At 46.7% G+C, this 23,490-nt stretch overlaps 1 protein-coding gene and 1 long non-coding RNA gene across 3 annotated transcripts in view; both read left to right on the forward strand.

Moving 5' to 3' along the window:
- The window catches only part of GDAP1L1 (ganglioside induced differentiation associated protein 1 like 1), a 77,760-nt gene extending 61,810 nt beyond the window's left edge, over nt 1-15,950 (forward strand). For both annotated transcript variants that reach the window (XM_053244661.1, XM_053244662.1), the window contains 3 exons: nt 4,284-4,381; nt 6,100-6,214; nt 14,539-15,950. In XM_053244661.1, the coding sequence (XP_053100636.1) occupies nt 4,284-4,381; nt 6,100-6,214; nt 14,539-14,882 (557 nt within the window). In that variant the 3' untranslated portion in view covers nt 14,883-15,950. The remainder of the gene's footprint in view (nt 1-4,283; nt 4,382-6,099; nt 6,215-14,538) is intronic.
- Nucleotides 15,951-16,914: 964 nt separating this feature from the next.
- Nucleotides 16,915-19,347, forward strand: LOC128322763 (uncharacterized). Its single transcript, XR_008305951.1, has 2 exons — nt 16,915-17,737; nt 18,436-19,347. It is a non-coding gene; the product is annotated as an uncharacterized LOC128322763 (long non-coding RNA).
- Nucleotides 19,348-23,490: the final 4,143 nt, after the last annotated feature.

A 23,490-nucleotide genomic window follows, 5' to 3' on the forward strand; every position in this document is an offset into this window, starting at 1 on the left:
CATTCAGGAAAAGTTTCTCAAATAGTGCTCTTGAGGGGAGCTCCACTCGTTATCGAGGACACAAAAAGAAAGAAGAATAGAAAATAATTTGAAACCTTAAGAGGTGAATGGAGGGTGTGTTTGTAGATGCCTTCTGCAGTCTGTATGAACTTCAGCGAGAGAGAGAGAATCACAGAGATTCCTTTCCATCTCCCATCATTAATATGATTGATGCAGGGTTGGGCTGGTGTCAGTTGTGCATGCATGGTCAACTTTTTGGGGTTTTTAAGCAGAATCTTCATGGTCCACTAAAGTGTTTTGAAGGATATCTTCAGTTACAAGTAACTAATCTATGTTAAGTATACATTCTTCTTTAAGAACATAGGAAGTGCCTTGCTTAATCAGACTAAGTCCAGCACTCAAATAATCATAGAACGTTTGACCTGGAAGGGATCTCGAAGGTCTTCTCGTCCAGCCCCTTGCTTAGTGCAGGCATCTGCTACAATATCCCTGGCAGATGGCCATCCAGCTTTTCCAAAAAAGGAGAGTCCACCGCTGCACGCAGCAAATGTTTGCACTGTGTTGAACGGCTCTTGAAGTTCTTCCTAACATCTAGCCTGTATCTGCTTCCTTGAAATGTAAGCTCTCTGGTTCTAGCCTTGTCTAATCCTTAGGAGCAACAGAGAACAAATCCATCCTTCTGTCTGATAGCCCTTCAGATATTTGAAGACAGCCATCATATCTCCCCTTAGTCTTTTCTCCAGGCTAAACACATCCAGTTCCTTTGACTGTTCTTCATAGGACTTGTTTTCCAGACTATTTACACCTTTGTTGTCTGAACTCATTTCAGTTTTATCAGTTTTATAAGCAAGTTTGGAGGAAAACCTGGGTAGAAGTGACTGTGTGGAACCAAAGCAGGAAGAAATGTTACCCAGGATTTCCTCCTACTTTGCTTCCACACAACCAAAAATTGGGAGTGCACACAGCTCCCAAACCTGGGTAGAACACAGTTTTTGACTGTGTGAATGACCTCAACATCTGGGGTGTGGAGATGATCTTCCTTCCCCATTTCCTCATCTAGTTTGAATGTTTAGAGCAAGGCTGCACAACTTGGACTCTCCAGCTGCTGTTGGACTGCAACTCCCATCATCCCTGATAAATGGCCGCTGAGGATGATGGGAGTTGTAGTCCAACAACAGCTGGAGAGAGGAAGCTATGCAGCCCTGGTTTAGAGCAATGGTCTTGGCCTAGTGGGGTGAGATTCCAAGTGGGTCACAGCCTGATCTAAAGCGGGTCACACTGATGGCATCACTGACTTGCCTGTTTGACCTTGATTGTTCATACAGGCTCCATACAGGTGGTGGTAATGTAACAGGTTTATTAGGGTTATAAGCAGCTCTCTGGCAAGGCGTTGAACACAGGCCTACAGCAGAGTTTCTCCCAATCCAGTCTATGAAGGGAGTGGGGGAGAGAGCTTGGAAGCAGGGATTATTTGTTCAATTATTTTTATTTTAGACATTCTTACTACAGTTCTTGTATATAAGGTGTGCCACTAGGCAAGAAGCAGGTGCTAATCTGCTTAATTGGGCCTTCCCCCATCCCAGCAGCTCTTTATTTTATTTATTGGTTTGTTTTGATGTTTATATCAAACTGTGATGTAGTGGTTAGAGTGCTGGACTAGGACCGGGGAGACCCGAGTTCAAATTCCCATTCATACTAGCTGTGTGACTCTGGGCCAGTCACTTCTCTCTCAGCCTAGCCTACTTCACAGGGTTGTTGTGAAAGAGAAACTTAAGTATGTAGTACACCGCTCTGGGCTCCTTGGATATGTTCCAGTGTATCATCCCTGCTTGTCATGCCTTTGTTTGTAGTCAGTCTGTGCGATCTTTTTACAACAGCTGATTAGGTGGTCCACGGTTTCATCTGCTTCTTTACAAAGGCGGCACTTGCTGTTTGTTGTTGACTTTTCTACTTTTGCTCTTATTGCATTTGTTCTTAGTGCCTGTTCTTGTGCAGCCAGTATTAAACCCTCTGTTTCTTTCTCCAAGTTGCCATTCTTAAGCCATTGCCATTGTAGAGAACGAGTGGTTATGCTAGCAGTGTTCATTTTTTCCCCTTGTTGAAAATGAGAAAGTATATGGTAATGCTGCCAGTGCAAGTAGCAGCCCTCTTCAGTGGCGCTGTGGCTTCTGGGTCCACAGCAGTGGTGCCGCAAGTATCAATGGCGATGATGGCCCTGTGCATCATGTCAGCAACTTGGAGTAATACTAGCAGTACATTTACATAGCATCATTCATATTCATGGCACGTTACAAAGGATGAGAGGATGGGTCCCTGCCCTGAGGCCTTATAATCAAGGTGTTGACACAAGGAAGGAACAGAGGAAACTGCCTTATACCAAATCATACCATTGGTCCATCAAGCTCAGTATTGTCTACAGTGATTGGCAGCAGCTCCTCCAAGGTTTCAGACAAGAGATGCCAGAGATTGAACCTGGGACCTTCTGCGTACAAAGGAGATGCTCTACTGATGAGCTACAGCCTCAGCCTCAGCCCCAGAGGTGGCAAACATGGGCCTCCCATCCAGGCACTGACTGCACCAAGACTTGCTTAGCTTCAGCAAGGTGGCTGTATCATGTGGCCTTAGACCAGGCTGTGGGACATGGTGCGTGTTACTGTTGGGAATTCTCTTTGGTAAGAGAATCCCTTTTCATTATAGCAGAGTCACAGAGGCACAACACAGCGGAATTTACTTAGGCATGCGTGTATGCTGAGAGTAAAGTAACTTGGAGCCAGTTCATAGTTTCAGATCAATATATAAGGCATTTATTAGAGAACTCCATTCTAGATAGGAAAGTGGGGAGTTAGGATCTCTAATCTAGCTAGCTAGCTGGATGCAGATGGATTCTGCATCTTCTCTGCACACAGGGTACAGGGAGAGGAGCTTGCTTGCATGTTGCAAGGTAGAGGGAACAGGAAGAGAAGAGAAGAAGGAAGTTAGTCCCTAAGAGTAGCAATCTACATTCCAAAGGGATAGTGTCAGAGCAGTAGAGAAGGGATGACCAATGTCTTGACCCTCTAGCCCTCTGACTCACTAGTCTGTCCTCCACTGTCTGAGACAAGAGACAGCTCAAAGTCCTTAACTTCCGACAGTTACAACAGGGGATGAGAAATGAAATCCAGGAGAAAAGATGGTTGTTGTTTCCATTACATGTACCTAAGCTTAGTAGTGGTTCTCCAGTACCACAGATGGAGACTTTCACTGATTTAGGAGCTGAACCCGGAAACTTCTCCATGCAATATATGTGCCTTACTACCAGGCCAAAGGACCGGCCTTGTCAAGCGGTCACCCAGGGTGCTGAAAGAGGTGCTGAGCTGAGCTTGCACAAGCTGCGCAGATAGACAGCATTGACTATGGGTGGTGAGCACCAAAGGTTCTCTTCACCCAGGATGCTATCTAGCCTAGGGATAGCCCCGACAGGCTGTGACCCTCCTCCCAAAGGTCAGACAAATATGTAGATTGATAGTGAAGCTCTGGACTTTAAATGGAGCTCCTCCCCTCTGAATCTCAGCTTGCCCTATGGCAGTTCCTTTCCTGGTTTATTTAATTCAAGTACGTTTGACAGTTTTCTAGAAGAGGGTGAGATATTTTTGGATGAAATATCAACCCTGTTAAAAGTCTGCTGAGCCAGAAAGGAAATAGGGCAGTTCACAAGATTGGTACTTGCATGGGAGTCCGAAGGATTTATTCCAGTGGGGCAGGGGGTGGGAGCAAAGCCAGCAATCCAATACCCCCCTCCCTGAGAGTATTCCCCATTAAATTCATTGGGAACTGGCTCAATCCAAAGTGGGAAACTGGGGAAAAACTCAATCCAAAGGGGGAAATTATTGCTCCCCCTCTGGATGCCAATGGGTACTTGGGTAGGAGACATATCCTACCCAAGTTCAGGAGCTGTGTACACTCCCGTGTACCGATCGTGTTTGAGTAAAAAAACAAGGTGGGAGGGGAAGTGATCATCTGCTAAGTGGCAGCTGGTAGGAGGGCTCCGCCCTACCCAGCACCTGGACCCAGCTCTTTAATTAGGTAGGAGGGAAAGCCATCCTATCAAGCTGCCATTAGCAGACCAATGATCACTTCCCCCTCACACCTTGTTTTCCCTTCACAGACGATCAGTAAATGGGAGCAGGCACAGCTCCCCAAACTGGGTAGGATGCTTCTCCTACCCAGTTGGTGCTTGTGTGAATGATCCTAGTACGTCACAAATCTTGCAACCATACAAGCCATTCTCTTTCCATCTCTTGCAGGACATTTAGTGAACGCCAGCTCAGACCTGATGAAACTAGACCATGAAGAGGAGCCGCAGCTAACAGAGCCATATCTTTCCAAACAGAAGAAACTCATGGTGAGACCTTCATGCCAGCGCAAGGGGATATCCTTATGGTGGGAGAGGAAATGTGAGAATGTACTGAGCATCACACAGTGTGCTTTTACCAGGCCCCCAATGCCACTGAGGATTTGGACGGATATTCGTATCAGAGAGGATGGCCTTCAGCTGATAACTAATTGTGCTTGAGCTGAGATGATTTATAGCAGACTAGGGTTTCACTAATCAGATGGAACAGTTGCCATCTGCTGCCACTATCCTGTTGGAAGATGCAAGTTGTGGAAGGCATTGCCTCTTTGCCCCGGCATCCCTACTGACCACTAGGGGCATTAGAGAACAAAGATAGGAAGCAAGGAGGCCCTCTCTGTCCACTCTGTTTCTGTTCTAGTTCCCCTTTGTCAGTTTTCATTCTCTCACCTGAGAGACAGACTTTCATCCTCTCCCTTCTTCTCCTGTATCTTATGTAGCTAGCCGCAGCCAGGGGTGTAGGCTCTCTATCAAGCATGTATTTCATAAATAAATCTCTTTACTTTGAACTTTAATGTCATGTCTCTAAATACTCTTAATTAGCTATGCTCCTCTCACCTGTGCAAAACCTGCTGCAGTCAGGGACAGTTGAATAAACTCTCCCTCCATCATTTTGGGACTACACCTGTTACTGCTGCCTGGCTTTGCTGTGCAGCCCAGCCATTTTGCAGCCATGGAGTTCACAGAACCTTCTAATTGCTGAACTCCCGAAATCGAAACATTAACCATAGTCCTTAGGATAGCCCTATTGCGTACAGAGGCTTTCTGTTCGTCTTAATCTTCGTTATCCCAGATCCCCATTTAATCAAATTCCTTGTGTGGAACAACAATTTAATTTATTTATACAATTAAATTTTAAATAAATTCAAAAATTGATACAATTTTTTCCCTTAGAATGCAAAAGCGGGGTAGTACCCAAATAAAAATGTGATACAAAAGCAAGAAACAATGAGTACCAATATTATAAAATTTAAATGCAATGTAATATGAGGTATAGCTTCATAAAAGAAATGTATATTAAACAGACAAGCAAAACAAAGATGCTGATGAAAAAGAAGACAATGAACGATAACTGGAAAACAAATATAGCTGAGTTAGGGATGTGCCTGAAGTGCAGTTCAAAGCACAGTTCAAGCACTTTGAAATACATGGGGGGACTTTCTTTCCAGCTTCCTGCTGGGGTGGCACAGGACCCCCAAAGCCCCATATGCCATCAGCATGCACATGGCATCCGTGCAGGTGCCATTTGCGTGGTCAGCATGGTGTTGCTGACCACACAAATGGTGCCCGAGCATGCGTAGATGCTATGTTCGTGCTGACAACATGGGGGGCTTGGGGGGTCCTATGCCACCCCAGCAGGAAGCTGGAAAGGGTGGTAGAGAGCAAGTAAGTACCTGCTCTCCTTTTTCTTAAAGTCCCCTTTTGTATTTCTCTCAAAGTGCTCGAACCACGCTTCGAACAGCGGTTCGGCACATCCCTAAGCTGAGTCCCAAAATACTGAGAAATTATACACGTAGCACTCAAACTACATTTCAAAATCTTCCTCAGTCCAGATAAGTGCAAGTGATCACTCAATCAGGGAGTTCACTGGATGTTGTCTTTGCTTCCCTTGCTTCTTAATTCCTTGCTGATGATTTGTCTCTCTGCGGGAGCACACGTGCTCCTCATTTGACTAATTTGGTATAAAGCTTGTTCTTGTTTGTATTTAGGCCAAGATCCTGGAACACGATAATGTGAACTACTTGAAGAAAATCCTGGGTGAGCTGGGAATGGCGCTAGACCAGATTGAGGCTGAGCTGGAGAAAAGAAAAATTGAATATCAAGGTATGTATCGTGCTGATATGAAAATTAGGCCAGCTTTGGGTGACTGCTGAGGGGCAAGCATTGCATATTTTGGAGCTCCACAGTCTTCATTCGGTGTGCTTTATAAACCACCTCCTCCTTTTGAGTGCAGCACAGAAGAGTCTAATGTACTTGTCCTAATGTACTTGTACATTTTCTACGCCTGTTGCTCATCAGTAGCTCCTCTCTGCATGGTCCTATCCTGCTTTGGTGGGGATATCATAGAATACCCAAGAAAAAAATTGAGGATTCAGGGCCAAGAGGATGCCTGTTCCAAGAACAACTTCCTGTACCATCGGTACAGTGAAAGGTCTAAGGCAGGGGTGCACAACTCAAATACCCTGGTATGCTGGAACCAACCATGACTTGGTGTGTGGTGGGCCGAGGTCAGTTTCCAGCACACTGTTAAATTAACATTAATTAACAACTAGCTAGGCCGGGCGCAGAGCATCTGCACCTCCGCCAGCCTGCTTTTCCCCGCCCCCATGCCCACTTCTCTCCCCCCTGCCCCATCCGTGGTTTCTGGCTGGTGGGCTGGCCGCTTTCCCGCTATCTCCTCCCATCTGCCCGCCAATTCCCAGTGGCCTGGCTGGCCCGCCTGCTGCTTCCAGTGGCTGGGCCTGCTCCTACTGGCTGGCCGGCCACTGGCAGGAGCAGCCCACTTTGCCCACATATGGTTTCTGGCTGGCGGGCTGGCAAGCCAGCCTGCCACCTCCTCCCTCCCACCCATCCCTGGTGGCTGGGCTAGCCCGCTGCCACCTACTCCTTCCAGCCCACTGCCCACTGCCGGCTGGCATCCCTATTTTCTCCCCGTCCCGTTGCTAATCGGCAGCTGCTTGCGAACTCTCGTGAGAGCTGCCACACATGGGATTAGCGACGGGTACGCCTAGGAGAAATAAGTATATAGATATTAATGAAAGGAATTATTTGCTATTTGTGGATCTTTTCTTCCCATCAAGGGACCCACAGTTTTAACCAAGGATAGCAGACAGAATAGAGATTCTGTCCCTGCTCAGTCAGTGGGGCACCTGGAATGCTTGCCAGCTCCAAACTGTCAAGTCTCTTCCTCTTCCTTTTGCTTTAGGCTGCAATCCTAGGCTTGCTTACTTGGAAGTAAGCTTTACTAGGTACACCACGGTGTTCTCTCTAACAGGGATTCCTAGACATTGTGGACTACAACTCCCAGAATCCCCAGACTCAATGGCTTTTGCTTGGGGATTCTGGGAGTTGTAGTCCACAACATCTGGGAATCCCTGTTAGAGGGAACACTGGTACACCATGGGATATATTTCCAAGTAAACATGTATAGGCTGGTGTTGTAAGGCAGTTTCCAAAGACGATGCCCCCTTTTGGAGAAGCCCACTCCATCCTACCACTACTATCTTCTAGATACTATTCCTACCCAACCCAGTGGCCACCTATCTATTGGTCCACACAACCAGGTGTTTAGTGCTATTTATAACTTGTGAATGTTTATTTACACAGAGTTTACACTAAAACATGTTATTCTTATTGAATCATGATGTTAGGATACTTGCACACATCCAACAGTGACCATAGAAGGGAGACAAGAAGTGAAACAGGAAATCCATTTAAACAGGCACTCCTGATGCAGGGGTTTACAGTTATTACTGCTGTTTTGGCACAATGGTAACCCTGCCTTTTGTGCTCATTCCACCAGTACATGCGGATTAGGAGCAGTTTATTTCTTATTAAAAATAATTATACCTTGCCCCACCAGTACAGTACTGCTCGGGGCAGCTCACAACATTAATAAAACAGATACAATGTAAAACAAGACTAATAAAGTGCAGAGATTGGCCCCATGTTTGATTGCGGGTGGAATTTGGACCACTGACCACCTGTAAAACTTGATGTGTACAAGAACCCTGAATATTAGTACCCCACCAGTAACTAGTTTTTACTGGAGTCACTCTGAGGGTGGGGTAGCAGGTGATGGGCTAAGGATCCTTTGCTACCAGGGGTGCACCAAGATAATTTGGGTGCCCAGACCTCCCGGACCCAACAATCTCTAAACTGTGCAGACGCTCCTCGCACTTTGTTAAAGATATTGGCCCAAAGGGACGCAACCAGCATCCCTCTGGTCTTTCCGTCACCGGGGGAGGGGTTAGAAGGGAAAAGGACTGTTCCACTCCCCCCACCACCACCACAACCACCTCTCGGCTGTGGTAAGAAGTTTTTTTTAAAGGTGGGGGTTTGGTGGGGCAGGCGTGGGGTGGCTTCCTAGCCCCCCCCAGCCATTTGGAGGCCCCCCCCCCAGACCTTGGAGGACCAGACCGGGTCCCCAAGGTCCGTGGGTTAGTGCGCCTCTGTTTGCTATTGTTAGAGGTTGTTGATTTTTACCCACGACAGGTAAAACAGCAGAGCACTAAGGAATGAGCACACACTCCAGTTATAGAGTAGGTAGCAGAGGATGGTTTGGATATTGCAGCTATTTAGAGAAAAACACATGGAGATCCTTGTATGACTAAACACTAAATATTTATTGGTTAAATAAACTTAGATAGGAAAGATGTATATCTAATCTAAAGGACTACATAATGGATAGGTAAGGAGAGAGAGAGAGGTGTTTCCATCTGCTCTCTATGAGGAAAGGAAGGATTGTGACTCAGCCCAGAAAGTGCTGCAGAGTCAGTTCAGGGGTCATAGAGTAGGGACAGATAGGAAGACCCTGACTCACTGTCTCTACTCCCAATGCCCCTAGTGGTCATTAGGACAGTTGGTGCAAAAGGTCGATGCACTGGAAGTTCATCTCCAACAGCTATATGCTCAAGTTGGCTGTGACCAGTCCCATGCCATGCTTGCAGTCACTATGTCTTTTATACACCTATCCTGCCTTCAGAATCACAGCTCTGGGGTGGGGCTAAATGGGACAGATCTGGACCATGGGTGACCAGATGCTGATCCCTCTGTCCCCATGATCGGAGCATCGCAAGGCTGGAGTGAAAAGAAGTGAAGATGGTCCCCTGGACCCTTTGCCTTCTTCTTCCTGCCTCTGTGCCTTTGGTGCAGAAGAACTTGAAGGAACTGCATGCAACATAACTGGTAAATAACTACATGCCTACAAAACTGTACTTGTGTACACTCCTCAAAGATTGTACAAGGTTTGAATATAATGTTTGAATAGGGCTAGTGGCTATTGGAGATCAGTCCTTTTCTACATAATTATTATGTGTCTAAAAATGGCACGTGTCAAGGGACGGCCTGCAGTGGGTCTTTCTGAATGGGTTTGGAAGCCATCAGAGGTTTGCAGCTCAAGTCACTTCTCTTAACATACAGCAATATGCTTCAAAAAAATTCCTAGCAGGCTTGGGTGACTTTGCACAATAGTACCAAGGTGACAGATATCACAGTGAGAAGCAACCAGCAATTATGAGTGCAGCGTGCTGCACAGTAGAGGAGAGAGAGAGAGAGAGAGAGAGAGAGAGAGAGAGAGAGAGAGAGAGAGAGAGAGAGAGAAGGGGTGTGTGAGATGGCCTCAAAGGCTATTTTTAGATACCACCGCTCATGCACAAAATAAAAGTATGTGCCGGTTAGAATCCAGCCAGTTAGAACTCAAACTGGTTTGGTTCAAAGGCTCTGGTCTGGTCTGAGGTAGAGCCAACCCCCCCAGGCCGATTCGGGCCCATTTCAAGGGTGGCTGGGGACTTCTCTAAGTGTCAATGGAAGTGGCAGCTCCCCCTACGCCTTCTGGCCTCCCCACAAGTCTCCTGGGTTGGCTTTTGCCTGGCCGGGCCCAGTTCAGCCTGTCTCAGGCCTCTGGGCATGCATGGAGGCCATTTTGTGACCTCCGCACATGCGCACGGGCCATTTGTGTGATGGCTACACATGATGGCTCCATTTTTTGGCTTGGTGGCTCCATTTTGCGTTCAAAAATGGTCTCCACGCACATGCAGAAGCCTGAGACGGGCCAAACTGGGCCCCAAAAAGGGACGGCCCAGGCAAAAGCCAGCCTGGGAGACTCAGGGGGAGGTCAATGGTGGTAGGGGAGCACCCACCTCTCCCCTCCAGGGAGGAGAGTGAATAGGCACTCTTAGCAAGTCAGACATATCAGTGGTTGCTTGGAGAGGGAAAGTGCATGGACAAGGAAAGGGAGGGATTGCAATCCACCCTTGCAGTCACCGATGTGCCAGCCATCATGTGAAGGGCTTTCCCCTCCTCAAACCAACCCTGTCAAAACTGTGAGTGGCGGGGCACGTAGGTGATTGACACAGCAGGGGTGGAACTTCCTCCCCCCTTTGCCCCACTGTACATGGCTACAGCAGGGCTTGTGCATAAGCTCCTGTCTTTTGCTATTTGGGGATGCCTTGTTGAAAAGCAGCTGCTCAGATAGCGGGCAGCAGAGGGATGCAGCTGAATTAGGGTGGCAGGTAGCATTTTGCCACCCTGCTGGCAGCCCAGTCATTTGTCGCTTGAGGCAACTGCCTCACCTTGCCTCATGGGAGGCTTGCCTCTGGTTGTGGGGATAGCTTGGTCAGAGATCAGCATCCCTCCTGGGGTAAATAGCTGTGATGAGAGGGGGGCAATATGCAGTGGGGCAGAGACTTAAAGTCCCTGCAGTGATCCCAGTCCAGATCAAGGACTGCATGGCTGCCATTTACTTTTTTTTTTTTTTTTAAGACCCAGGCCCCAATCATGGAAAAAAGTATTATCTAATTTGGCCTTGAGTCACATGATGACTCCGGCTGATAAAATCACATGATCTCAGGCTGCATTAGCACTCCTTGGAGCAGAGCCAGGCCAGGCCTTCCCACATGGCTAGCTCCACTGTGCAGGCTCTCTGGGTCCTTTTCTCTCAGCCCAAGAGGCAGCTCTAAGGTTTGCCTTTGCAGGGCAGGGAAAGGGGAAGGAGAAGGAACCGACCAGCAGCCAACAGGCAGCCAGGATTGTACCTGCAAAGCTTCGGCTGAGAGAAAAGAGACCCAGCAAAATCACCAGCAGCATGGAGGCGGTTGGCAGCTTGGGGCTTGCTTGGAGATACTCCAAAGATTGCTGAAACAGCCTGAGTCATCACGTGACTCATCCAGCAGGCTCTGCTGCCTGACTGCAGGTTTGACAGGGAACAGAAGATTAGTTTGGAGAACCAATTGGGGTGTGTGGTGTGTGCGGTGGGGGTGTGGAGAGCCTGTTTTTCATAGCATCCCCTTTCCCCATTTAATTAGCAAGGCCTTCAGCCCATAATTCTAGAGCCCCTATTGGACAGGGTGTTGTTCTTGATAATGAATGATGCCCCAGTCTCCAAAGTCTGCTATAAATGTTGCAGCTGTAGGCTGATCATTCACAAGAGGTCTGTCTTCAACTTCTGACATGAGGAGAGGAAGAAGGAGAGCAGCAGATGGGGAGGGAAGTCCTATAGTTGTGTTTGCTTCTTAATGTCAGTTAAGATTATTTTTCATTCAAGATACAACAAAGCACTCTTGATTGGTTGGCAGATTATTTATCTAATCTAATCTAATCTATCAAATTTGTACACCCCCCCCAAACTTTCATCTCTGGGCGGTTAACAATAACCTAAAACAAGTCAAAAACATACACAGAAACGTAACAATTTAGATGGTTTAAAAGTCATTAGGGATGTGCACGGTCCGGAGAAGTCCGGACCGGCACCGAAGGGGGGCCTTGTTTTTAGGGCGGGGAGGGCTTGCTTAGCCCTCCCGCCTCCTTGCCCCCGCCAGCGCCCGTATTTAACATTATAGGGGCGCTGGAAACCAGCCGCCCCCCCCGCCGCCGCCGCCGCGAAATCACTCTTAAAAACATCCAGCCCTCCCTCCCTCCCAGCTAGCTGCCCGCCCGCCCCCCCACCCACCCACCCAGTCGCTCACCCGGTCGGTAGATACTAAGTGAGAGGAGCTCCGGCACAGAGCTCCTCTCGCTAGGAAGGCCTCGGGAGAATGGTGGCTTGCGCGCGCATGCGCGCGCCGCAAACCACACCATTCTCCGGAGGCCCGGTCTACCCGCCGGGAAAGGGCCGGGTAGACCGGGCCTCCGATCGCTGGGTAGACCAGGCCTCCGGCGATCGGAGGCCCGGTCTACCCAGCGATCGGAGGCCCGGTCTACCCGGCCCTTTCCCGGCGGGTAGACCGGGCCTCCGGAGAACGGCGTGGTTTGCGGCGCGCGCATGCGCGCGCGCGCGCAAGCCACCATTCTCCCGGAGGCCTTCCTAGCGAGAGGAGCTCTGTGCCGGAGCTCCTCTCGCTTAGTATCTACCGACCGGGTGAGCGACTGGGTGGGTGGGTGGGGGGGCGGGCGGGCAGCTAGCTGGGAGGGAGGGAGGGCTGGATGTTTTTAAGAGTGATTTCGCGGCGGCGGCGGTGGCGGTGGCGGGGGGGGGCGGCTGGTTTCCAGCGCCCCTATAATGTTAAATACGGGCGCTGGCGGGGGCAAGGAGGCGGGAGGGCTAAGCAAGCCCTCCCCGCCCTTAAAGATATACCCCCCACCCGGACCCGAACCAGCCCAGTCCGAACCGGTCCGGCAGTTCGGCCATTCTTTGGAATGGCCGCCGGACCGGTTCGGGCACACCACTAAAAGTCATCTAAATTGAATTAAGATTAGCCAATTAAATAGCACTTACATTTATATACCGCTCTATAGCCGGAGCTCTCTAAGCGGTTTACAATGATTTAGCATATTGCCCCCAACATTCTGAGTACTCATTTTACCGACCTCGGAAGGATGGAAGGCTGAGTCAACCTTGAGCCCCTGGTCAGGATCGAACTTGTAACCTTCTGGTTACAGGGCGGCAGTTTTACCACTGCGCCACCAGGGGCTCTTAAAGCAATTAAAGCTTTAATGGCAGATTTGCATGCCCCCCCCCCACCCATGAACTAATCAATGGGGCTGAGATTGAAGAGTTGATTGCCACAGAGACTGCAGATTTGCTGGCTTCTTCTTTTCCTTTGCAAGATCTGAAATGAAACAAATATTCAAAAGTACAGACTTAACAAAATACATAAACCACAAATGCTGGGAGCTGCTGCCAAGGTACTCTAGGTCTCTTACTGGAAAAGCACACTCCAACCAGTGGCTGGCATTCGTAGCATGGCAGCAAGAGAGCAGCCTAATAGAACTTCCCATCTAACTGCACCAGGAAAGTGGCAATTTATGCCACCTTCCTCTTCTGCAGGAAGCCCTTTGTGCCACCTAAAAATATGTCCCTGAGGGTTGCACAGCCTGGATGCTCAAGTGTTTGCCATGGCTGGGGAGGGGGTGGCTTTTGCCAAGCTCTGGTTGATACTTTGGCGGGTACTAGCTGCATCCGTTTCCAGCTCAGTCAGAGCTGGCCATGTGGTTTGTGCCCTCATTAAACTGGATCACTGTAATGTGCTCTGTGTGGGGTTGCCTTTGAAGACCCTCTGGAAACTTTAGCTAGTCCAGAATGCAGCTATGAGAGTCTTAACTAGGTTAAGACTTACAGACCACATTACACTGATCCTTTGTGAGCTGCACGAGTTACCCGTTCATTTCCAGGCACATGTCACAGTGCTGGTGGTGACCTTGAAAGCCTTATACAGTTTGGGGCCAGAGTGGCTGAAGGACCATCTTCTCCTGCATGAGCCTGCCCAGTTTCTACAATTCAATTGGCCCCCTCTTCCACTCCCTCAGCACTATGTATCTAAATAGGCATTCCCCACTATTTGCTAACAAAAAGTGGTTTTAAAACTGTTTTTACCTCTCGGTCCCCCCCCCCCCAGTATTTTATATTGCTTTTGGCTGTCATGATATGCAGTAGTTAGTGTGAGAAGGGCTGCACATTTGCAAAGAGCCTTCAGCATCAAAGCAGTGAATATTTCTTGTGCAGCTAAGCAGGAGCAGAGGAAGAGTGATGTTCGGGTCTCTCACCTTGTTGCAAATGACCTTTCCACTTGCATAAATATGTGCCTGAGGATCACGCAGTCCTCAGGCACATATTTATGCAAGTGGAAAGGTCTTTTGCAGTGGGGGGAGAGACGCGAACATTACTTCCCCTCCATCTCCACACCTGCTTGACTGCACAAGCCGCCGTAATACAGGAACACGGAAGGCTTGTTGCAAAGAGACAGCCGTTCTCTTGCTGACCATCATGTTGGCCAGTATTTTTATTACTGTATTTTTTGTTCCTATTTTGAACATCACCTTGGCACCTCATGTGAAAGGTGGAGTAGATTTTTTGTGTGTTAACAAATACATAAAATGTAGTCAACCTAAATGGATGATCTACTTGGTATGCAGGGCTTTGAATCTGTTCGCACATTTCCAAGTGAGATGGAATATATTTGTATTATTTCTGCTGTGGCTTTTCTTTCCAGGACAGAAGTGTGAACTCTGGCTTTGCGGGTGCGTATTCACCTTGGCTGATATCTTGCTGGGAGCCACCCTGCACCGCCTCAAATTTCTAGGACTCTCTAAGAAATACTGGGAAGATGGCAGCAGGCCCAACCTACAGAACTTCTTTGAAAGGATACAGAGACGCTTTGCCTTTAGGAAAGTTTTGGGAGACATACACACCACCCTTCTCTCAGCTGTCATACCCAACGCCTTCAGGCTGGTCAAACGGAAACCTCCATCCTTTTTTGGCGCTTCCTTCCTCATGGGATCTCTAGGGGGGATGGGATATTTCGCTTATTGGTATCTAAAGAAAAAATACATCTAATGCTGGCTGTTCTGGTGCATAGTTTGGTGTCTCTGTGCTGTGTGAAACCATGATGAATCTTCTGTAATTGTAATGAAATTTGAAACCAATATGAATAACTATACTGTTAATGTAACATTCCATAGTCTAGAAGTAGAAACTTATTACTGCAAGGAAGCGAATCAACAAAAATAGTCAACTTGTAAAATGCCTTTTTTTAGGTTTAAGTATGACAAAATCGTAAACAGGGAATGTGCAGAATGCTTACACAACCACTGTGGAGCAAAACTGCCCTCTAGCACAGGCGAGCGCCATCAGAAGCAAGATGGCAATTCCACCCCAGCAACACAAAACTGAAAGGTGGGGCTCTCTTCTGAACCTTTCCATTTTTCCCCAATGTTTGTTGACCACATAGCACATTTTTTTCACAGGTGCAAATAGCAGGGACTTTTCTCTCCTACGAGCTGTTGTGGTGTTGTCATGAGACAGAGTCTTTTTGTAATTTAAACAAAACTAGAAAGAACACAATCAGTGTAGACCACAGTAGCTTGTGAAGTTCTGGCTTAAGGTGGAAAATGAATAATTTGTCTCCCTTTCTCTCTCTTTGTTCATTTCCATTCAATCAAGTATTTTTATTGACCTGCGCTTAGAACGTATCCACTTTCTACTTCTATTTTTTTAATTTTTTAATTGTATCTATAGCTGAACAGCCAGCAGTTTCTTCTGATTGTAACCTTGATTTCACAGGTGGATTCTGTCCTACTGAGACATTTGCCTCAAGCTTTGTTCATGAATTTGCCAAGCATCGTTCACCAACGGAGCCTTTTTGGACTCTTAACGACATGATTGTTTTCATAAGTTTCAAGCCATTTCCAAAGAATTTATTTATTTTGTTTCAGCTGTTTTCATCTTCCTTTGGGAGCTTTTTCTGACTACTTTCTCATTGTGTATTTTCTTAGAAACACTTTGCACAGAAAATCACCGTTTTTCACTTTCTTGTGCCTTTTGCATGTTGGAAAGCGTAATGAGCATCACTGCTACTCATGCTTACAAAAAAACACATCTAAATAAATCATATGGGAGGAGTAATGGCTTTACATTTCTAAATGTGTTTAGCATCACTTGACTCATTTCCAAATGTAAGTAAGTGTGTGTGTTTGTGTGTGTGTGTATCATTTTCCACTTTAATACATCAGAGGGACATAGAACGCTGCCATTGGTCCATCTTGCTCAATATTGTCTAACTGGCAGCATCTCTCCGAGGTTCAGCACACTGCCACTCAAGGTTTCAGGCAGGAGTCTCTCCCAGCCTTATCTGGAGATGCTAAGTATTGAGCCTGGGACCTTCTGCATGCAAAACAGATGGTCTGCCCCGAGCTATAGCCCTATACACAGCTAGCTTAGTCCCAGAAGCTGTTTTCAGTACCATGAGTGAGGGCTGTTCTACGTTTTCAGTGAAAGGAACTGTACCACTTCAGCTGAGGGAGTACAATATTTGGATGGCCTAACAAACTCTCAGGAAGAAGAAAATTGCCACAGCAGAGACAAAGTTTAGCATACTCCTCTCTCTTTCTACTTGGAGAAATTTTTAAAAAGTGTATATAAAGAACTTCCTTCAAGTGAAGACAAGAGCAGGAAGAGGGCTATGCTGGACCTCACCTGCAGTCTGAAGTGATGCCTACCATTTTACCATCCAACTTAAAACCTGAAATTCTGAACACAAGAAGCTGCCATATACGAAACCAGACCATTGGTCCATTCAGCTCAGTGTTGTCTACCCCGACCGACAACAGTTTCCCAAGGTGTCAGGCAGGAGTCTTACCCAGCCCTAAGACCATCTTATTTACTTTTCTATGTAAATAAAAGCAGTATATAAATAGTAGTAGCAGCAGCAGAGATGCTGGGGATTGAACCACAGCTGTTCTAGCACTGAGCTAACAAAGACGAATGCCTCTGAGTATGTGAAGAAAGACTTTCTGTTACCACTCATTTAACCATAACCAGTCACCCTATTGAGCTCTTCTCACAATCAGAGACAAGAGCTCGTGGGTCATCTGTGGGGAGAGTGAGTTTAGCCTACCGCAGACTATCTCCTGTTCTTCCGTAGGCAGGTGGATTGCATGCCCAGACACATGGCGGCTCACCCAGCAGCTCCATCACCCCACCCCCAGGAGTTCCAATAAAGCACCGCGCAAGTGCACAACACATTACTGGGATCCCGAGTGTGGCAGCCGACACACGATTTTTTAAAAAATGCAAGTTAAGGGCGCGTTCGCTCCCTTAATCTCATTTTAGCAGGTGGCTACTTGGGTGGGTTTGCTGTTGTGTAGCCACCAGGATCAGGTGTGATCCTGGTGGTTCACACAAGCTTGCAAACCTGGACTGGGCTCCCTTAGCCTAGTTTTGCCCACTCATGTGAATAGCCTCTATGTCTGTGACTAGTCAAGGCAGGAAGGGACCTATTCCAGAAATTAACCACTGCTTACATTGAAGGATTCTCCACATAGGATTTGTAGGGGGAACTTGTAGGCCTGGATTCAAAATAAAATATCATCCTTTGATAGCAAAGGGGGTCATTTTCATATGAAGGCTAGACACAAGCACTGTAGAAATTGGAGTACACATATAGCTGTCCTGAATTACCCTTGCTGATGGACAGAACTGGCTACGGCCTAGTTTTCAGTCCCAGAGCTATATGTGGGCCTAAACAAGGCTTCTGCATGGTTGGTATTTCTTTGGTGGAAAGTGTTTTGTCTCTCTTCTCCTTCACTGCAGACTTAAAATAGAAACAGCCAACAGCTGCTACCAGACCCTTCTGTTATCCTCTTGCCTGAGGCCCTTTCTGAGGGAAAAGAACTACCTCTTTAGGCCTCAAGGTACTTTCAGGATACTTCACTGGATACTGCAGGGCTGATCGTGTGGGAGCAAACAGTGATCATCTAGGGAGAAGGCAAGGTTTGGGAAGCCTTCTACCCACCCAGTAGGTTGTGTGAATGGCCCCATCATTTATCTCACTACCAAGAGGAAATGGCATTTCCTTCCAAGTGGTACCTACTGTTGCCTTGGGCTGTGTATGGATGCTACATGGCTTGCAAATATTAAGCCAAGGACCAAATTAGATAAGATAGTGGCAAACCCTGATCTTTAAATACATATTTGCTTCAATCACCCATAAAAACAGGGGCTGGGGAGTCTCATCCACAGAGCAAACAGGGTGCAGTACTGAATCCAAACCCCACCCTCTGAGGCTTATTTCTCCACATTACACACTGAAGTCAATTGGACTTACTTCTGAATAAGCACATAGGCTTCAGCTATTCTTCAACTAACTTCAAAGGAGTTCTAAAACTAGCTTAACTGAATCATGGATCAGACTGCTAGATAAGTGATATGCTCAAGGACATGGGAAGATCTGTGAATTGTAGCCACAATGCATGCTTCCAGATAGTGGTTTATTCCAACATGAACACTGGATTATATGGGAGATTTAAAGGGGCATGCACATGACATAGTCGGTATCTTGTGTGTGATTTGTATGATACCCATAAAAATCTCATTTATTTTCATTCCTCAGATATTCTGACATGAAGACCCTAGCAGACCAACTTACACAATGAGGAAATGTGTAGATGGACCATACTGCAGTTTCTCTGGGGCTCACACCCAGGAAAGTGCACCGAGGATTGCAGTCAAGTCATTAAAGGAGAAGGTTTAAAGTTCCAAGGGGAGAAAATGATTTCAGGAAGTGGATGGTTACAGTAGCAACAATGCCCAGATACACAGGAAACATTTAAAGCCACTTTTTTTTTTTTTTAAGTAAGAGTTCTAACCAGCACAGTTGTGTTTATACACCACCCTGCCCCATTCCAAGCTCCATGGGAGATAGAGACTTATCAAATACTGGAGAATACAGTATATTCCTGAGAAGTTTGATAAACCAGACCAGACTCTATGGGGAAGTGGGGACAGTGGAAGGTACATATAATGAACCATCCCCGTAATGTGGACAGAAAACAATGTGCAAGCACTGCTGGATGTGCAAGCTCCATTTCTACTCCACCTGCAGCACAATGCAGAAACTCACAGAAGCAAGCACAAAAAAGCTCTCCATCTGAAAGCAAGTAATCTCTGTTGCAACTAAATAATATTACAACAACAATTTTTTTTTTGATATTTCAAACTCAAGCTGTAATCTTATGCACACTTTCTTGGGAAAAGGCACCATTGAAACACCTTGGGGGAAGCATGGAACTTACTTCTAAGGAAACATGCATAGAATTGCATTGTGAAGCTACATTTTAAATTATCTGATTATAATGTGCAATTTAAGAATTATTGTTCTATGGCAATTTTGCTTAATTTTTAAAAAATGCATTTGATTGGTGTAACAATCAGGCTACAATCATGTGCTGGAGTGATGACTGGAATGTAATGGAGAATTGAGCCACTATCTATAAATACAAACAACTTGTGAACAAATTCAGAACATGGAAGAACAACAGGTGTTTCTTTTCCGTGATCCTGAATTAGAAGCCACAAATTAAAAAATATGGATGGATGGATGCTTTAACAAATATTACACCATGCACAACTAGTAAGAACCAGAAGATAGATGTGAGAACAAAAGTGTAAATTATAAAGTTCAGCTTCAGGAGAGTTGGAGCATACATTTGCAACACGGTGCAGGAAGTTGGGGGGCGGGGCCTAATCCACACCTGATTGCCCAATCCACATGCGGGTGACTATACAAGGCCGGAAAGGGGACGTGCTATTGGGGACGTGCTATCGCCCTCCAGATCAAAATGCCAACAGTGACTGGGAGCTGCTGGAGGAAATCAGGGAGGCGTCAAGGAGAGGCAGGGCTGTAATTATGGGTGACTTCAATTACCCACACATAGACTGGGTAAATTCACAGTCAGGTCATGATAGTAAAGTCAAATTTCTATATACGCTGAATGACTGTGCCCTAGAACAGTTGGTCTTGGAACCAACCCAAGAGAAGATGACCTTGGACTTAATCCTGAGTGGAACCCAGGACATGGTGCGTGATGTCAATGTCATTGACCCTTTAGGGAACAGTGACCACAGTGCCATCAAATTCAGCATACATGCGGGGAGAGAATAACCAAGGACATCTAACACGGACATTTTGAATTTCAGAAGAGGAAACTTCTCCAAAATGAGGAGTATGGTGAAAAGAAAGCTGGAAGGGAAAATCAGGAGAATAACTTCGCTCCAGAGTGCATGGAGTTTACTCAAAACCACAATACTAGAAGCCCAGTTAGATTATATACCCAAAAGGAGGAAAGGTACCACTAAGTCCAAGAGGATGCCAGCATGGCTAACAGGTACCATCAAGGAAGCCATAAAAGGGAAGAAGACTTCCTTCCGAAATTGGAAGGCCTGTACAAACGAAGAGAACAGAAAGGAACACAAACTCTGGCAAAAGAAATGCAAGGTGACAATAAGGGAGGCAAAAAGAGAGTTTGAGGAACATTGAGCCAAAAGTATCAAGGTGAATAACAAAAACTTCTTTAAGCACATCAGAAGCAGGAAACCTGCCAGGGAGGCGGTTGGACCATTAGACAATGAGGGAGTGAAAGGGATTATTAAGGAGGATATGGAGGTTGCAGAGAAGCTGAATGAGTTCTTTGCGTCTGTCTTCACAGCAGAGGATACTGAGCATATACCTGTTGCTGAACCAGGCTTTTTAGTCATGGAGGCTAGAGAGCTGAGTCAGATAGAAGTGACAAGGGATGATGTTCTATACTGTCTGGGAAAAATGAAAGCTAACAAATTACCAGGGCCGGATGGCATCCATCCAAGAGTCCTCAAAGAACTCAAATGTGAAATTGCCGACCTCCTTGCTAAAATATTTAACTTATCCCTGAAATCGGGCTCTGTACCAGAGGACTGCAGAGTAGCAAATGTAACACCAATTTTGAAAAAGGGATCTAGGGGTGATCCAGGAAATTACAGGCTGGTTAGCCTAACGTCCGTTCCAGGCAAATTGATGGAAAGCATCCTCGAGGATAAAATTGTAAAGCACCTAGAAGAACAGGCCCTGCTGGGAGTGAGCCAGCATGGCTTCCGCAAAGGTAAATCTTGCCTCACCAACCTTTTGGACTTCTTTGAGAGTGTCAACGAGTGTGTGGATCAAGGTGATCCAGTTGACATAGTATACCTGGACTTCCAAAAAGCTTTTGACAAAGTTCCTCATCAAAGACTCCTGAGGAAATTTAGCAGTCATGGGATAAGGGGACAAGTACATGTGTGAATTGCTAACTGGTTGAAAGACAGGAAACAGAGGGTAGGTATAAATGGAGAGTTTTCACAATGGAGGGAAGTAAGAAGTGGGGCCCCCCAGGGATCTGTACTGGGACCGGTGCTTTTTAATTTATTCATAAATGATCTAAAAGCAGGGGTAAGCAGCGATGTGGCCAAATTTGCAGATGATACCAAACTCTTCCAGGTAGTGAAATCCAAAATGGATTATGAGGAGCTCCAGAAGGATCTCTCCAAACTGGGGGAGAGGGTGACAAAGTGGCAAAGGCGGTTGGTTCAGTGTTAGCAAGTGTAAAGTGATGCACATTGCGACGAAAAACCCCAACTTCAAGTATATGCTGATGGGATCCGAGCTGTCGGTGACGGACCAGGAGAGGGATCTTGTGGTCGTGGTGGACAGCTTATTGAAAGTGTCGACTCAATGTGCAGCAGCTGTGAAAAAGGCCAATTCCATGCTAGAGATCATTAGGAAAGAGATTGAAAATAGAACGGCTAATATTATAATGCCCTTATACAAAACTATGGTGTGACCACACTTGGAGTACTGCGAACAATTCTGGTCACATCTTAAAAAGGACATCGTTGAACTGGAGAAGGTACAGAAGAGGGCAACCAAGATGATCAGGGGCCTAGAGCACCTTTCTTATGAGGCAAGACTACAACACCTGGGGCTTTTTAGTTTAGAAAAAAGACAACTGCGGGGAGACATGATAGAGGTCTACAAAATCATGCATGGTGTGGAGAGAGAGAGAGAGAGATTCTTTTCCCTCTCACACAACACTAGAACCAGGGATCACTCCATGAAATTGATTGCCAGGAGGTCTAGGACCAACAAACGGAAGTACTTTTTGGCACATGTGATCCACTTGTAGAATTCTCTGCCACGGGATGTGGTGACAGCCAACAACCTGGATGGCTTTATGAGGGGTTTGGAATGGATGACAGGTCTATCAATGGCTACTAATTGGAGGGCTGTGGGCCACCTCCCGCCTCAAAGGCAGGATGCCTCTGAGTACCAGTTGCAGGGGAGTAATGGCAGGAGAGGGCACACCCTCAACTCCTGTCTGTGGCTTCCAGCGGCATTTGGTGGGCCACTGTGCAAAACAGGATGCTGGACTAGATGGGCCTTAGGCCTGATCCAGCAGGGCTGTTCTTATGTTCTTAAACCAACACATTAGGTACTTGCACCAGCACCTGATTGCCCACACCACATCCGCCCCACCTCCCGCCCCCCAGTGAGCACTTGCCATTTATTTCAGGCAGCATTTGCTGCCTGAAAGCATGTATTCCCCCTTCTCTCCCTCCAGAGAGGGAGAGAAAGGAAGAATAGATGCTTTCAGGCAGCAAGCACTGCCTGAAATGATACTGAAGAGCTTGCTCAGGCTCTTCAGAGCTTGTGGCCATGCCTTCTTTGGCATCACATGCAAAGGGGGCGTGGCCTCAAGCTCTGAAGAGCCTGAGCAAGCTCTTCAGCATCATTTCAGGCAGCGCTTCACTCTGGAGGGAGAGAAAGGGGAATAGATGCTTTCAGGCAGGAAACGCTGCCTGAAATAAATGGCAAGTGCTCGCCGGGGGGGCACCTCTCCGGACCGCAGTTGGGGCAGGGGGTGGGGCATGGCAGGCCCTTTGTGCCCCCTTGCAATGGCACCCAGGGCACATGCCCTGCCTGCCCTACCCTCATTACACCCCTGAGTACAATTTCTGATATTGCCAAGTTGTGGTGGGAAAGACCCCCATCTGAAACCCTGAAGTGTAGACCCAGGGTTTTCAACCTTGGGTCCTAGGTGCTGCTAGACTATACCATTGTCCTGTCAGGCTTCAGACATTGTGGCTAGGAATGATGGAAGTTGTAGTTCACCAACCTCTGGGAACCAAAGTGTAGACAATACTGAGCTAGATGGTTAAATAGATGCTCGCTCTCTGTAGTTCCCCCCAACCACTGTGGGTTCAGCAAATGCTACCTTAATCCACATTTGTTATATATTTGTGTTTTTATCCTTACAGAAAGATTCCCATTACCTGAACATAGGTTATCCAAACTCAGCAATTCCTCCTGTCTGCTATCCCAAACTGTATTCTCCTACCATCTTTTTAGTCAGCAGTCCCACTAACACACTTCTAATCATCTAGGTTTTTAAAATATTTTCCCCACACTTTCCAATGCCAGACATTTTGGGGATATTAACTCTACTGAAAAGGCATACAATTATTAATAATTTCAGTATGTGGATCACTAGCAATTCTGTAGAGTTTTGCATTTTCTTCTCCTGACCCCATGCCTTAACTACACATTACATTGCAGAGAGAGCAAAACCTGCATGTGAGTATTAAGTGTTTTCAATTT

Source organism: Hemicordylus capensis, chromosome 4 (assembly GCF_027244095.1).
Source record: "Hemicordylus capensis ecotype Gifberg chromosome 4, rHemCap1.1.pri, whole genome shotgun sequence".
NCBI lineage: Eukaryota > Metazoa > Chordata > Lepidosauria > Squamata > Cordylidae > Hemicordylus > Hemicordylus capensis.